The sequence below is a fragment of the Arvicola amphibius genome, chromosome X (assembly GCF_903992535.2).
Source record: "Arvicola amphibius chromosome X, mArvAmp1.2, whole genome shotgun sequence".
Lineage (NCBI taxonomy): Eukaryota > Metazoa > Chordata > Mammalia > Rodentia > Cricetidae > Arvicola > Arvicola amphibius.
The window spans coordinates 54372304-54389881 of record NC_052065.1 but is presented as its reverse complement, the minus strand read 5'-3'; the positions used below and the strand labels follow the sequence as shown (position 1 = coordinate 54389881).

The window sequence follows — 17578 nt, the reverse complement described above, 5'->3', positions numbered from 1 at the left end:
TGTGTGAAGACATGGAAAGGGGGAGTGGAAATTAACTGTAATCAGGCTGAATACTCACAGATAAATGGGCACTCTGAGGTACACAGCAAGGATACTGCTTTTCCATGCCTTGGCACTATTACACTCCACTCTGCCAGGACCCAAAGAAATCTATGCTAGGTGCTTTCCAGTAGACTATGGAGCTGTTTGGCTTGCTGGCATATCTATTTAATGAATGTGAAATGTATCTAGTCAACAAACATTTCCTGAGTACCGATTTTATGCCAGGCACTATGCTATAGAGGCTATATAATGGATAGTGGGAACCAATCTCACTCAAGTGGGTTCAGCTTACACTCTAGCGTAGCAGTTCTTAATCCATAGGTATTGATCTCTTTGGGATCACATATCAGATAACCTGCATTATCAGATATTTATTTACACTATGATTCATAACATTTATATTACAAACATTACATTTATGAAGTGGCAATGAAAGTAATTTTATGGCTGGGGGTCACCACAACATGAGGAACTATTAAAGGATAAAGCTCTAGGGAGGTTGAGAACAGCTGGTCTAGCGGTTTCAGCTAATACAGTATGAAGAATGTAATCCTGAGAGTGGTCTCAACTTCAAAAACACTTCTCCTGCAACTGACTGAACTGCCTGACTTTACTTTTCTGACCCTGTTTTGTGACCGGGTCTCACCTATTATAACTGCTCTCAAACTCAATTGTATATGACCTTGAACTTCCGATCCTCCTGCATCCACCACCTGCATGCTAACACTATAGGTGTATACCACCACACATGATTTATGCAGTGCTAGGAATCAAACCCAGAACTCTACTGATGAACCCCAGCACTCTACTGAGCTATAGCCCCAGCCCTACTATTAGTCTTTGAACAAGACCCTTCCCGTTGTGTTTTACAGTTGACCAAGATATTATTCACGGATTAAAATAATGTGCTTCTTTACAAGACACAAATCCTAGGGTAAAGTCCAGGCTTGCAAATAAACAAAAGAGCAGCAAAAGGCTATGTGTAGAATATGGTAAAGACATAAAGCGTGCTGTAGCAGGAATGTCTACCCAGAGCTAAGGGACGTAGCTCAATTGATAAGTACTTGCCTAGCATACACAAAGCCTTTGGTGAAATCCCCAGCACTGCATGAACCAGATGTGTGGCACACGCCTATAATTCCAAAACTTGGCTCACGGAGGCAGGAGGATCAGGAATTCAAGGCGATCCTTAGTTACAAACAGATTTCCGGGTTGGGCAACAATACATGACACCCTAGTGGAAAAAAAAAAAAGAAAAAAGAGTACCTATCCCCCAAAGACCTTGAACTCAGCTTGGATTGTTCCCCCCTAAACTGTTTGCCCATCACAGCTGGAATGAGCAGGCTTCTTAACACTGTTCTAAGAATCCATAGCAGAACCTGGGGCGAGGAGACCTGGAAGGGTCCCAGTTTCACTGCAGCTTCTACAAATCCTTCTACCTTTATCTAAACGAGGGTGAGCAACCCTTCTCTAGCACACTCACCTGCTGCTAAAGAGAGCACTTCCCATCTCGAATCATTCTTGAGCAGGGCCATGTTCGAATAGATGGAACTATGTTACAAAGACATCCTTATAAAAAGAACTAGGCTATGAGGGTCCCATGAGGGCCTCAGGAAAGCTGCAGCATCTCTGCATTCGGAAAGGGTTAGGACAGGAGTAACACAAGTGATAGACCTTTAAGAGGCCGCTTAGTAACAGGACACAGTGATTCATATCTACAAGCCCAGTACTTGGGAGGCTGAGGCAAGAGGGTAACTTGTATGAGGCTAATATCCTGTTACACCTAATGAGTTCCAGGCCATCCCAGGTGATAGACTAAAATTCTGTCTCAATAAACCAATAAGTGAATGAATGAATGAACAAATGAACGAAACGAATAAACAAAATCATGGTGGAGTGGCACAGTAAACAAGCACAAGTGAATCAAGAACAGATTGCCTTTTAAAAGAAAATAAGTGAGTGGTTACAAAAATAAGTTTGGCTTTCTATGTACTGACTCAGGTCCTTCTTCATTATAGCTGCTAATAGATCATCATAACACACACACACACACACACACAGACAAAGAGAGAGAGAGAGAGAGAGTCTTTTGTCTATTACCAGTACCTCCCATGTGTCATGCAGAATCACTTACATAAACTTCTGCTGTTTCTCCCTCTCTATGTCCACTGCTGACTTAAAACCTTTCAGAAGGATTGCCCATGCTGAGTACAGTAGCACATACCTGGAATCCTACTACTGAAGAAGCTAAGGCAAGAAAATGGTCAACCTGGGCTACACTGTATGTTAGGTCACCTTGGACTACAAAGTGGCATCCTATTTCAAACACAAGTTGGGCATAGAGATTTATAAGTAAGGTGGTACAGGCATGTAACCTTGCACTTGGTAGATGGAGACAGGAAGATAAAGAGCTCAGGGTCATCCTTGGATCCTTGGCTACACATTGAGCATAGGCTACAATGGGCTGACAGAAAGAGATCATGTATCAAACAGAAAAGAAAGAAATGCTGTGTTATGGAATATTCTTTTTTGTACTGTGAAGAAGTGTTTTTGCCAAGACACTTTTAAAAAGAGCTGAATGGCTAGTTAGCTAGGCAGGACTTCCAGGTAGAGAGAGATGAGGAAATGAATCAAGGAGCAGGAGAAACAGCAGAGAACACAGAGAGGAGCAGGAGAGACACCAGAGGACACAGAGAGGAAACAGGAGGTGCAAGATTAAAGAGGGGTAAAAAGACACAAGGCAGAACATAGATTAATATAAATGGATTAAGTTACAAGAGCTAGTGGGACAAGTCTGAGCTATAGGCTAAGCTTTCATAATTAATAATAAGCCTCCATGTCGTTTTTGTGAGCTGGCAACCCAAAGGAAAGTCTGACTACAATTTTGTACAACTTTGTATGTCTCTAACAATCTCCATCTGGAGATAGCCACTTCTTGAGGTAAGGCAAGCTAGAAGCTTTTAAATCCACAAGTTTACTGAAGTAAAAAAAATTTGGAAACACAACACGTCTACAGAAACACATAGTCATTGGATGGAATTTTGTAAAGCCATTAAAATGTTCTTTTTTTTAGTTCAGGTGTCATGTACCTTAAGTTGGCCTAAAAGTCACTTTGAAGCAAAGGATGATCTTACACTCAGTCCTTGGCCCTGCACCACCCAAATGACTGGTCATTACAGCATATACCCACTGCCCCCATCTTATGCAGTGCTTGGGATCAAACTCACAGCTTACGCAGCACTAGGAACCAAACCCAGGGCTTATTGCATGCAAAGCAAGCACTCAACCAACTGAGCTACAACCCCAACCCCAAAAAAACGCCCATTGTTTTATAAAAAAAAAAAGTGACCAGGAGTGGTGATGTTTATCTGTATTCCCAGCACTTCAGGGCCCAAGGCAGGACAATTTCCCCAAGTTCAAGGCCAGTTTGGACAACACAGTAAACTACAGGCCAGCTTGGAATATGAAGAATATTTATAAAATACTGAGAAAAATAATCCTAAATGTGCATCTATCCAATCTTTTAGTGATGAATAAAGAAATAGGAGTTCTTATGTTCAAATCAATGTGCCATAGAAAAACTAAGGTATAAATGTAACATATGCCAAGAAATCTAAATAAGAACTAGTATGTTAAAGTTAATTTTTGAAGGATTGTTCTCTGTGTAAGCTAAACATTCTCATATGCCATGGGATATTTTACAAAAAGAAGAAATAAAAAAATACGGCCATTCTTCGCCGGGTTAACTACACATTACTTTCCTTGGTGACCTGCTTGCCTACGCTCTCTCACCAAAAGCCATTTTGATCTACCACTCACTTGCAACTGGTAGATCCCATATGGGGACCATGGGAGAGTGAGGAGCTGGCAACAAAGCAGAAGAAACGAACTGCCTTTGCAACCCAGAAACCATTCCAGCTCAATGCTGGGAAAGAAACTTCTTCCAAACAGCATTACGGAGCCTTACACAAGTAAGTCATCTCGAGGCAAACTGCCTAAGAAAATTGTTCCTAAAAGGAAGATGGTTACCAGTACTTCAGAGCCCATGAGGTTCATGTTCAGGGCCACTTTCTAAATGGCTAAGATGCAAGGCGGGTTTCACAGGCAACTACTGGGCCAAAGACAGAGAAGCTAGGGAGGAAGTAAAAGCATGCGCTATCTTATGCTGTATTAGTGGAGCATGCCCTCACAACAAATTCATGATTTCATCACCTTTGGTGATGAATGTGGGGTCAGCTGAAAGCCCAACACCAAGCACGGAGAGTATGTGGGGAAAATACTCCCTGGCTAGAAATTCTTCTTTCCACCTCATGCCACACATAAAGTTCTCTCTCTACAGGGGCAGCAGAGAGACACCCGTGATTCAGAGAAGAGGAAATCTTAGTAATGCAAGGCTCGAAATAAAAGTAACCCCATAGCCCCAAAAAGGCTCTTGTATAAAGAGAGGGGAAATCTCATTCGTAATCAGTTTGGGCTTGTTTCCTGGTCGTCCCCGTCCTGAGAGAAGTATAGCCACTCCAGTGGTCGTCGATTCTCTCTGGAGTCAACAATAACCCAAACTAGCTAGCCACTCTAGTCTTCAGGGTGGACAGAAAAGTCCTTCCCAAGGCTCACTGTCTATAGCTGTTTCCCGAAGTCACTGTCCACACAGTAGAGTTCCTGAAATGAATGTTTACCTGCTGATACCTGCGGGAGAAAACATCCTCAAGGTCACGTTAATAGGGGATAGGACAACTTGAAATACTCACTGTTCTCTGTTGCTACACAAACATCATCTTTCTATTATCTTTAAGAGTAAACACATTATCAGAAGATCTGTCTCACACATAAAGAAATTATGGTTCATGAAAATATTTGTCCAAGGTCACCCAGATATCCTGATTCGGCCTACTACTGCTTCCACTGCACAATTTCTACTATAAAGCAGGAAACGAGGGGAGGGGCGCAGCACTGGAGAGATGTCTTAGCCATCACTTGCTGTTCTTGCAGGGAATTAGGGCTCAGTTCCCAGCACCCACATGGTGGTTCACAACCATACTTAACTCCAGTTCCAAGGTCTCTGATGCCCTCTTCTGAACTCCTCGAGCATCAGGCATGCAAGCAGTGCACAGACATACAGGCAGGCAAAACATTCATACACATAATAAACTAAAATCATCTGAAAAGGAAATTTAAAGCAGGAAAGAAAAGACAATGAGACAAGAGCCTGAAGCATTCTGCAGCAAAAGCTTGACTCTTCGAACCTAATCTGAGGACTGGGGAAAAGAGGCAGGTGGACCTTTGACTCAGCTCAAGAAAGCCAAATGAAACCTAGGCATACGACAGGCACATGCCAAGACTTGGCCTTATTAATTGGAAGGCTTTCCCTACTCCAAAAGAATACTTTCAGATGCTGAGAGCTCGAGCCCGACCCCACCCTCTATGCCTTCTCAAGCCAAGCAAGCCCACACTTAAGCAGTCAGAAATCTTGGTAAGAAACTAAAGAAGGGTAACTATGCAGGAACAAGAGGGCAAGAAAAGATAAGCAAGCAGGGTGGAGAAATCACAGGCATTCCAGAACCCGCTCTCTCATCCTCCTCACTTCCCATTCCTCCTCCTTCTCCTCCTCCTCCTCCTTCTCCTCCTCTCAGGGCTCTACCTAAGGAGAACAGTTTACAGGTAGAGTTGCGAGAACTTGAAGAAGACAGTCGCTGCTAAGTAAGGTGAGGTGGGTATTTGAGGGGGGCAAAAATAGCCAAATAAGGTCACTTGATTCGTAGGGAATCGTGAGGAATGGTTCCAGAAGGTGACATCACAGGGAGGAAGCCTTTAGTCACTGGTTTCCTCTGGCAACTGGCCTTTGGCCAGGAAGCAAACTCCCAATCATAAGAAAATGCCTAGGTTATTGCAGGAAGACAAATAGACAAAAGTGTTCTCAGAGCCACCTCAAACGCTTCATGAGCACCTCCCAAGGACCCAAAGAAGAGAATTAGAGTAACCCTGAAGCAAAATGGCCAATATTCTTCCTGGGTACATGCTAGATTCACCATGCCCCAGGGACCAAGGACAATAAAGAACATGGGGGAGGAAGTTCTACCTTTACATATCTCTGAAGCTGCTGATATTTTCATGCTGCAGAAAGAGCAAATCCAAGACAAAACGGCTATGTGATTTTTAGTTTTAGTAAAACACTTACAGGTTTGTCAGTCTCCTCGTAAGTGTCTATTATGATGATTTTAGGTGTTTAGCTTATCCTAAACCCTTGAAGATAGCAAAGATGTATGCAACCTAACTAATGACAATCATACTGAATTTCCCCTTGACACCTCTAACCCCATCTCACAGACTCACTGAAGATTATAACCATCAAAAAAGAGCCTTTAGATGGACTTAAATCTGCCTGAGATTTGTGAAAAAGGCCTGGACCCAGAGATGGGGGTAGATTAGAACAAAATGAGAAGAGAAGAAACTACTTCAGCTATCTTAAGAATGGCTTTTCCCGGCTTGGTGGCACATGCCTTTAATCTCAGAATTCAGAAAGCAAAAGAAGGACACTGACCCACATGGTAAAACCTTGCCTCATACAAATATTAAGAATGAGGCTTCATCTATCTTTCTAAAGGAGACTAGAACTAAAGAGAAGAAAATGCTGGCCATGTCCCATAGATAAGCTTTATTTTCTCTCACAGGTGTTGGCTTCTATTATCTCCAAAATACATAATCAAGATGTAATTTTTCAGGACTCTACTTTGTCCGATATCGCCAAATGTTCAAACCTCAACTCTTCCCATAATTTGCCTCAATCAGTACCATACAAATTTTCATCAGTCACACAAATTTTATATCAAATTACATCTGCAATTTCTGTTGTCAGGTATACCCAAAGAACAGTACTCGGAAAATTATGCCAAAATCGTAGTCTCAGAATCCAAGGTGCCCATGCTGTAGGTAGGCTCTGGTCAGCAAGCATCATCATACTCCTCCGTCTGTCATAATCACACGCTGAGAACTCATCCCTCCACTCCCCCCCCCCAACATCTCCTCTCACAACAAAGCCAACGGGAGAAGAGAAAGTCTTCAGTGAGTTCTATTTATTGACCTTAATTCAAACAGAAGCACGAAGGAAGAAACCATTTTTCATCATATGTGCATGTAGGTGTGCCTGCACACATGTGTGTATTTCGGTGTATGCACACATGCAACTAATGAGTTACAGCTGGGGTCGTTACTTTGTTCCTTTTCCTTTTAGTTCTGAGATGGAACCCAGGGCTTTCTTTGTGCATGGTAGGAACACCTCATGGGTCACATAGCTGGAATCTAAGTCCAAACAGTCTAGTTCTAGAGTTGGTACTTGTTAATACTACATCCTTTCTAAGAAAGCCTAAAATGTCATTTTTTGGCTAACTACCTTCCCCAGACTTGACCCACTAGTAAAGCACACAGAGGTGAGTGTTGAGAGCTGAGATCAGTTGACTCTAGACTATACTAAAACGGCTGCTACAGCATCAAATTAGAAAGGCAAGTACAATAGCATTCTTATAATGCAAGAGACAGAGCAAGGTTGAATTCAAAGAGGTCAGAGATTAATAGGCATGGAGATACAAGTCCATACGCCCAACACTTGGGAGATAGAGATAAGAAGGTCAGAAGTTCAAATTCAGGCTTGATTATATAGCCAAGTGCAAGGCCAACCAGGGCTCATGAGATCTATTTCAAAACAAGGAACAAAATACAAGGGCAGTGAGTTGTCTCAGCCAGTAAAAGGTCTACTATGCCTAATGACCTGAGTTCAAACTGGTGGAAGGAGAAAACTGACTCTTGGAACTTGTCCTCTGACCTTCATACATGCCATAGACAATGCCACACATAGGTGGGGGGATGGGGGGTATGCACACACACAGATTGGGGAAGAAGGGGAAAAGAAGAGAGGGAGCTACATGTACATAAATAAATAAATAATTTTAAGGGATTCAAAAAACTCAGTCATGGTAGTGATCTCCTATAATCCAAGAGTTGGAGAGGTGGAAGCAGAATTCAAAAGGTCACCCTCAGCTACATAACTAGATCAAGTTCAACCTGGACTCAAAATCCTCTGTCAAAGAAAAATATGGCTTTTAGGGCAGGAAGACCTTATCCCGAGCAGGAAAACGGGAAAATATCCTCTCCCCAGGTACCTTCAATCATCTGTCTTCTACTAACCCTTCACAGTCAAGATAAAACAGCTATCTGGGAAGTGCTATGGAGTTCCCAAGAAAAGTCCAGGACGTGACCATCTCCATCTTTAAGAGTCCCTGGGGACTGCTGTACAGTCACTAACATGATGGTCAAGTCACCCCCCGTTGAGTCAGAAAACACTAAACATCCTCCCTGATAGTGGCATCAGGCAAGATGTCCTGGACCTAGAATCAGCCCACTCAAATCTCTTCCTTATTGTGGGTTTCAGTGTCCTCATAGAAAATACGAAGGTTGAACTAGAAGGCCAACTCAGATTTTCTGTAACTCAACATACTCTTGTAAGAAACCCTGATTCAAAAAAAAAAAACTAGATTAAGTGGATCTTAGGGCTGAGGAAGCTCTGAGATGTTCCAAGTGCAGATGCATTTTTTGAAATGCTGTACCCCATACTCTTCAGCTCACTGGTAATATATACACCTTAGATTTATCTTCACCACCTTCTTAATATCTACAAATATCTCTAAATACTCAACCATATTTAGAAATAAGTGTGAGATAGAGCTTCATAACTTCCAGTCAGTTGTGGTGGCACATGCCTGTAATCCCAATACTTAGAGATAGAAGCAGTAGAAACATCCTCCTCTACACAAGTTCAAGGCAAGCCTGGGCTATGTGAAATCTGTCTCAATATAGTTTTCTCTCCCCGCAAAAAGGAACCTAGTATCTTCCTAACCTTTCAGTGAGATTCTAGGAAATCTATAAGGCTGGCACTGTACAATGTGAGAAAAGAAGTCGGGAAACCTACAAAGATTTTATTTGTTTCTTTATGAAGACAGGGTTTTGCTGTTATTCAGGCTGACATTGAGCTCACTATATAGCCTAGACTGATCTCAGTCTCACAACATCTTCCTGCCTCAGTCTCCAGAGTGCTGCAATTACAGGCATGGGCCACCACACCCTACTTTTCTAAAGCTTTTCCTGTTTTTCTAGAGTTCTTCAATAAACTTACCACCTTCACAATGTAAGGTCATTTGGTTTCTTTCTTGCCTAGTAAGGAAAAATACAAAGCGGCCCAAACCTCAAGACTCAACAGAGAAATAGCCAAGAGTAATCATGCCAGTAACATTGGCAGGATCTCATGAAGTGAACCAGAAACTCTACATTCTGAACTGGTCCTCAACAAATCATACTGCAAAGCATAGGAAGACAAGATAATAGCTTTTGGCAAGCACTATCAACTTTGCATCCCAGTACCCTCTGCAGAGCAAAGACACTCAAATCCTACGGACTGTCTGAAAGAATGCATATGAAATCAGGAAAGCAAGGGCTATACCACTTGATCGTGAAGGCTGTCAAGAATATCAGTATTAGAAGGGGACCTGTAGTTACCTCTTATTGGTATAGGTCCCTTATGACAAACTGGAAGAGATAATGAGAGCCAACAGAAAGAAATCAGCTAATGGCGCACTGTGAGTAACTTTTCTGTTGTGTTGTGAGACAATGTCTCATGTTGCCTAAGCTGTATTCAACCTCCCTATTTGATGGGAATATGCCTGAACTCCTGATGATCCTGCCTGTACTTCCCAAGTGCTGGGAATGCAAGCCTGTACCACCATGCCCAGACTTTCTTCATCATTCAGAACTTTATTTCCTTTAGTTTCATTCAGTCTTTGCTGCTGTGAAACACTGATAAACACAATTAACTTATACTAACTCTGTCGTATATACCTGTAGATTTAACAAACGTTAAGGAAAATGAGACAAGTAGAATCTCCCCAAGTCTTCTGCTTAATATGACAACTTGAGATACTTTTAGGAGGCTGAGTCTGAAGATTCTCATACATTTCAAGTCAATTATGAACCAACAGAAACTTTGGGTTTCAAAAAACAAACTTTATAAAGATATCTGCTTAATTCTGTAAACAGACTCAGTCAAGATTTAGAATTTCAGTTATTGGCAGGTATCTATACATTCAGAGAACTTTAAAGGTCCTAGAAACACGTTCCAATTTTTTTTTTAGTTTTTTGAGACAGGGTCTCTCTGTGTACCTCTGGCTGTCCTGGAACTCACACTGTACACCTGACTGCCCTTGAATTCAGAGATGTGCCTGCCTCTATCTTCAGAGTCCTGGGATTAAAAGCATGCAGCAGCAGCAGCAGCAGCAGCACCTGACATCAAGCAAAGTTTTTATTTCTTCAAATATAAATAACACACACTAAATCTTTAAAAATCAAAGAACATCTCGTCTTCTTCTATAGAAGGAGAACAAATATTCTAAGTTCAGTTTTACTTTCTATTTCCCAACACCCGCCATCCAAACTGCTGAGCTAACCCTCCAAACTAAGGGTTCTTCTACCACAAATAGATACCACAAATAGAACTGGGAATTGAGAAGCTTTTCAGCTCTATCAAGCATGAAGTAAGAGGGATGAACAGCAAAGTTGGTCATTTATCCCCATCATGACCTGACCAACGGACAGACCCCCAAAAGACCACTTTTGTACTGCTTGTTTGTTTGTTTTCCCTCTTTCAGGACAGAAGAATGAGGTGGGGTTAGCAGAGAGAAAAGATTGGGAGTTAAGGAAGAAGCACATGATAAACTCAATTCTATCTTTCAAAGATTCGAGTCAGATCTGTCTTCGAAGATCAGAGCCAGTATAGCCATGAAAAGCCCAACCCTTGATAGTACTGTTGGTAGCCAGATCTCCCCCTCCAGGGACTCTGCATCTAGAAATTCCAGTGGGGGTGGGGGTGGACTCCCAGGAATATACAATGGGACGTAAGAAAGACTGTTGCCAAGCAACACTATTAGAACAGAGTTCAGAATAATTGTAGCTGTCATCACTTCTCATCCATAGAGAATTAGATTTGGAAGCATGGGGAAAGACCTCTAAATGTCCCTTCCACTTCGACAACCTAGCAAAGCAGTTGGATGATAAAAGCAGACCAAAGAAAAGACACAACCTTTTGTGGGGGAGTTTTTAAACACCCTCACTCTATAGCGCTCAAGCTGGTCTCAAACTCACTACAATTTTTCTGCCTCCCAAGTACTACAATTACTAGCATGAGCTACCATGCCCGGCAACACTGTCCTTACAGGCTGCCATAGAGGCATTTAGAAAATAATGCAACAGTCAATACCACCCCATCACTGATCCACAGAGAAACCTTTCCCCCAGATTAACATGAGAGTGAAGACTATTTTGTGCCTTGACTTTTCCCTCCCTGTGCAAGAGATCTGTCATGGATAAGCATAGATGAAATCCCCAAGATGGTTCCTGTTCTGTTCTCCACCACCTACACATTCACAAAGCGTTCAAAAATTGGAAAATCAAAAAGCGGGAGAAAAGCTGGACACTGTAACACATGGGAGGCTGAGGTGGGAGGACAGAGGTCAAGGTCATCCTTGGCTATATATCCAGTTCAAACGCAAACTAGGCAACATAAGGCCCTGTCACAAACAATACAAAGCAAGTGGCTTCCCCGATGGCTCAGAGGGTAAGCCATTTATTGGCCAAGGCTAAAAATTTGAGTTTAATTCCCAGATCCCACAGTGGAGACAACTGACTCCTGAAATTTGCTTTTTCATCTCCACTTGTACACACACATACACACACGTACACACACACACACACACACACACACACCAATAACAATAACAATGCAAATAAGTTAAATAATGTTTTAATGTGGGAGAGACTATATAATTCCACCATTCAAGAGGCAGAAAAGTAGGATGGCCTGGAATCAAGGCCAACTTGGGCTGCTCTGCTAGACTCTCTCTCAAAATAAACGAAACAGCCTCAGGTGGTAGTTCACACCTGTAATTCCAGAAGCTGGGAGGCAGAGTCCAGAAGACCACTGTGGGTTAAAAACCAACCTATAGGCCGCCCAGGGCTACAGAGCAAGAACCAGTCTCCAAAAACAAGAGACATATTGGGGGTGGGGCAGTGGATAGAGTCAGAAGCCTCTCACACAGCCTTCATTCCTGATCCTTCGCCCCACCCTCGAGTGTCCAGGCAGGGCTGGTTCAAGGGTTAGAAGCCTGAAATTCTGCCCCCTATTCGCCAAGTACCACTTTAGTGCCACTTCAGTGGCTCAAGCAATGCTAGGAATGGCAAGAAAATAAACAGTTCTTAGCCCCTGTTAAAGTTTAGCTGAATGCAGAGCCAGACATTTTCGAATACTTCAAGGAGCTGGGCTCCACATCTGCTATCCTGGAGGATAGCATCAAACGACCACTGATCACCTTTTCCCTCGCCTGCTGATGCTCTAAAGTTAGAATCCCAGTAAACCAAACAGGATTTTCCAAGTCTGACGGCTGTAGACCTAGACTCAAGTTGGAGCGTTCCTGTTGGTACGCTGCCTCACTCGTGGTCGGTCCTCCCCGACCGCAAGTTTCAATGTCTTCATCTATACCATGGGAAAAACTGGAATTGGTAATTGTTCAAGTATGGTGGCATATGCCTCAAATTCCAGCACTTGGGTGGGCAGTGGAAGCAAAAGCATCAGAGTTCAGCCTAGTGTGGCATATATGAGACCTTGTTTCATAAAACCAGTTAAGTAAGTAAATAAATAAATTGTATCACTTAATAAATCATAAAGCTTAAAATAAAGAAAAAATCTCAAGACCCTGAAAATTCACCATCTCTTTTTAGAGAATCCAAAAGAGTATCCAAAATCTTTGAATTTTTTTAAAGATAAAGATGGGAGTGAAAGGGAAAAACCTTCTCAAAAGAAAAGTTTTAAGCTGGACAGTGGTGGCACGCATGCCTTTAATCCCAGCACTCGGGAGGCAGAAGCAGGTGGATCTCTGGGTTCGAGGCCAGCCTGGTCTACAAGAGCTAGTTCCAGGACAGGCCCCAAAGCTACAGAGAAACCCTGTCTCAAAAAAAAGGAAAAGAAAGAAAGAAAGGGGTTTCTTTTTTGTGCATGAGTGTTTGGGCCGCATGTATGTATGTGCACCATATTTGTGCCTGATGCCCAAGGAGGCCAGGAGAGGGAGTCAGAAACCCTAGAACTGGAGTTACAGTTTTAAGCTGCCATGTGGGCACTGAGACCCAATGCTGAGCAACGTGAACTCTTAGCTGTTGAGCCACCTCTCCAAGTCCCAGGAAAGACATCTGAATTTAGAATTGCTTTCTCTCCAGAAGGGATAGATGGGATGACCATATTGTGAAAGCCCGTGACCCTAGCATTCCTAGGACTGGGTCAAGACAGCTAGGACTTAGCAGCCTGTGCTGCAATGTGGGACCTTGTCTCGATAAACATCAAAGACAAGACTTAGAAAACTAGCAACCAGACAACGGTCCAAGAAAGTCTCATTTCAACAGATTTAATGCAGGCTGGCCTGGCTAGGAAAAATTGGTTCTAACAGTGAAACTCATGGCTAATACAAATGAAGGCATTTGATTTTACACCCTCATTCTGTGTCTTCCATAGTTTAGAAGTAAATGGTTAAGAACACAATAGAGAAGGAGTAGCAGCCAAGTTTGGTGACGGCTCAAACCTACAATCCTTGCAATTGGGAGTGTGGGGCAGGACGACTTCCAAGAGATTTTAAGACTACCTCGGGCTACAAAGTGAGTTCTAGACCAGCCTGGGCTAGAATCAGACCTCCACCAAAACAAGCCAGGAGTGTGGTGTCTTGTTTACAAGCCTGTAATCTCAGCACTGTGGAGGCCGAGGCAGGAAGACTGGCAAAAATTCAGGACCGATCTGCATTACTTGTGGAGTCCCATGCCAGCCTAAGTTATAGGGTGAGATCCTGCTTCAAAAAGAGACAGAACCAAGAAGCCCAGCAACGGAATATGTGTGGTAAGAAAATAGAAGGCATGATTGAGGGGAGGAAAAGAACCTGCCAGAGATCTGGGGGTAACGGAGATGGCAGGAGGGCAGTGTATGAGAACGAAGTATAATTTCACATATGTATAGGCTTTCACAAGTATAATTTTACATAAGACCATGAGACTCTGTCTCAAAAAATTAAATTTAAAAATTAAAAACAAACTTGTGCTCATTAAGGACCTAGTTCTATGAAGGAAAGAACGACCGGGCAGCGAAGCTGAAATAGAGTAAGGTGGAAGCTAAACCTCAGTAGAGACACAAAGGCCTCCCTCCAAGCTATTCACTCTCCTCTCCTCCCAGGGGCCCTCATCCCTTCTTAAGCATCCTGGTCTCTATCTGAGCTCCACCAGGCTCACGCAGTCCCAGGAAGATTGATGGGCTAGCAACATACAACATAGGAGCCCAGCAAGCTCCTTCATCTAAGAGACTCAAGTCACGGCGGTCATCGGGCCTTCATGAACAAGGACCTGGCGTGACTTGCACAAAAGCAAGCAGAGCTCATTAGTCAAGCACACCCCTCCCCCACCCCTCCCTACTGGGCATCCGGCCCCCCTAGGCCTCACTCCCTGGAGGCTTCTGCTCTTCTAGCAACAGCCAGTGGGGTGGAGACCAGATCTCTAATCAGCCACTACACTAGATAGGTGTGGCCCCCACAGGAGAAAACCCGTACCTCATACAACAGTCCTGAGGGGATAGAGAGGCACTGTGTCTACCAGGGATTTCGTAGAGGAAGAGAAACCTGCCCTCTCTTCCAGTAGGTTGAGTGGGCCCCTCCACAGACTTGTGCCTAGTGAAGTGTTTGCACCCCTGGGTAAAAGGAAGGAACCCAGCAGATGAGCCCCCCTACATCCCCTTCATCTCCCAGGGGAAAGCAGTTTGAGCGGAGGAGCGGTGGAATGGGACCGAGCAGGAGTCGAGAAGAAGGGAGGCGGCTGTGGGAAAGGTGGATGGGCGTGCGGGATCCGCCCTGAGCAACTTCCTCTCTCCTCCCCGCTTCTCTGTTACCACGGGGCTCTTCTGGGACAGTAGTAGCCTTACTTCAGAAAAGCGCCAATTCCTGGGCCGGGGAAATATTCTCCAAAGTAGAGTCTCTTCCCAGTGCCCAAAAACCCTGAGTTTCCACTGCCTCATCCCAGAGGCGGGGAGCTGGACCCTAAGAAAGGTTAGCCCCTCCTTAACCACACTTCTAGTTCGGACACCCCCTCGCCGTCTAGAGCGCTCAAATCAGGACCCCATTATCCTCTCCTTCTTAGGACCTTGAGGGACAGCCTGGCATCCCCGGCAGGCCTGTGGCCAGGCAAGCCCCCAGGCAAAGAGTTGCAAAGGTCAAACTGGAGCCCCCAGGACCGACAGAGTCGGTGCCCCGGCACTCACCGTCTTCGGCATGGTGGCGGCAAAGGCGGAGGAGTTGGTGAAGTTTGGCTAGAAACTGTCGGGCTGTTCTGAGCGCGCAGTACACTTCGGCAAGGACTCGGGAGAGCCGGGTGCTCAGATTGGGTCCCACTCTAGTGTCGGGCGACTGCTCCGCTTCCTGCTAACGGGCCACGACTTTACAAACCCCACCCAGGAAAGAGCCGCCCCCGTTGCGCCGCTCGCTCCTTTATGTGGCCTGGCTTCCGCGCCTCTCCCCGCCCTCCCTCCCGCCTGCCCGCGACTTCGGGCATCGCCCCGCCCAGCATGGCCCAGCCCAGTGCAGCCACTCCGGCCACGTGGGGGGACAGGCCAGGGTCCCAAACGTCCCAGGAAGGACTCCCACGCCCCACCCAGGCCCACTCTGCCCCCTCCCACCTTTCTCACTGTCCCTAACCCTTCAAGTTTCCACCATCAGACTCCGCCCCCAGTCTGAGCCAGAGCATTACTGGGGGGCCACACCCTAGCAGTTGCTGGTGCAGCCCTTGACTGTGAGTTACCACTATTGGGTCACCAGTTGCCCGTTAGAGCTGCCTGTTCCCTCCCTAAGCTTTCTTGCTGATTAGAAAGTTACCCCTGTGTACGTTTGAACTCTTTTTCTCTATGACTTCCAATCATGCTTCATCTAAGCTCCCTGTGAACACAACAAAGCCTCTGCTGTCCATAACAGCTCTTCAGAGTTCCCCTGCTCCTCAGGAAACTTCTCTTGACTAAATTGCCTCAGCTCCTCCTCAACACTCCATTCCCTTCTACAGGACTCCTTTCACCTGGCACATTTCCTTCTACGTTTTTTGGGCCTCGTGTTCTTCAGAACTGAGATCATTTCCAAATATCTGTCTTTTAAGTTCACTTTCTCTCCTCCTATTCCCAGTCTCAACTCTACTCAGATTAGTACACCAATCCTTTCTTTAGCCCTTCCCCCAACACATTAGTTTTATTTGATCTGTTTGTCACTGGAGCTGGCACCTAAACTCACTATGTAGCTTAGGATAGTCTTGAACTCACAATCCTACTATATTATCTTAGGTTAGTCTAGAACTAATAATCCTACTGTCTCTACTGGATTTCAGGTGTGTGCCACCATTTCTACACATTTCCTTGTTGTTGTTTAACACAGAGTAGTAGCGGTAACCCATTGACTTGAGCCTCCTACTTCTGCCACCCTAGTGCTGGGATCACAGGTATGTACCCCAACACCAGACTCACATTCACTTTTTGATAAGGGTATAAGTCTCAGATGAGATATACACTCCTGTTCTGACAACTGTACAGGAACATGGGATTGTGTGTCTTTTATAAGGTAACGTACCATATGCCTCGATGATGGAGACCCAAATGCAGAATAGTGGAAAGGTCATTTGAAGAAGACAACCAGAACACCCACCTGGCTTCAAATCATAGTTTTGCCATTAACTCACTCTGTGTCCTCTGCGCTCTCTTGGGTAAGTCCCTTCCCCTTCTGTAACAATGACCAAACTACTGGGTTTCCAAGGTCCTTTCCCATTCAAACATTATAAAAGGAGGAGAAAGAAGTAGCCTGCACAGAAAAAAAGAAAGTGATACCAGAGTTCACTGCCAGGTGCTGGGAGGGGAAAAAGAGTGTCCTCTGACAAAACCTGAGTATCTGCCCCAAGGAGGAGCAGCACCTTTCAGAAGACCTTGGTAGCAGGAGTAGAAATAATATCCAATCACAGTCTTTGATACTGCCATGGCCCGTGGACCTTCCCCCCCCCCCACACACACACACAAAGTTAAAGGAACTTACTGATTTCTTCATGCATGTCCACCTAGAACCTAAAGGATTTTGGCGCTAAAATAAATACCTAAAATAAAATAAGTTCACGACAGACTAGTTCAACTTTGTGGAAAGTGGAAATCCCCAGTATGCCATTCCCTAAGCCCCATGTGTGTGTGCACACCCACAGCCACACCACACCCTCCCCATCTACTCCCTGCAAACACATGCACAAAGAGAAGGTGGGGAGCGCTTACCCTTACTCTTCTCCTCACGGCTTCTACTACTTCTTCTTCTCCTTCTTCTTCTTCCCCTTACTCTCCTTCTTATTCTTCCTCTCCTCTGTGCCCCCTTCACTTCATTTTTTTCCCTCACACGAAAAATAAAGA

The 17578-nt window shown here is 44.4% G+C and overlaps 1 protein-coding gene across 1 annotated transcript in view; it reads right to left on the bottom strand.

The window, feature by feature from the left end:
- The window catches only part of Msn (moesin), a 69814-nt gene extending 54215 nt beyond the window's left edge, over positions 1–15599 (bottom strand). Inside the window, exon 1 of the mRNA XM_038316166.1 lies at positions 15419–15599. Within this exon, the coding sequence (XP_038172094.1) occupies positions 15419–15430 (12 nt within the window). The 5' untranslated portion in view covers positions 15431–15599. The remainder of the gene's footprint in view (positions 1–15418) is intronic.
- Between the last annotated feature and the right edge of the window lie 1979 nt (positions 15600–17578).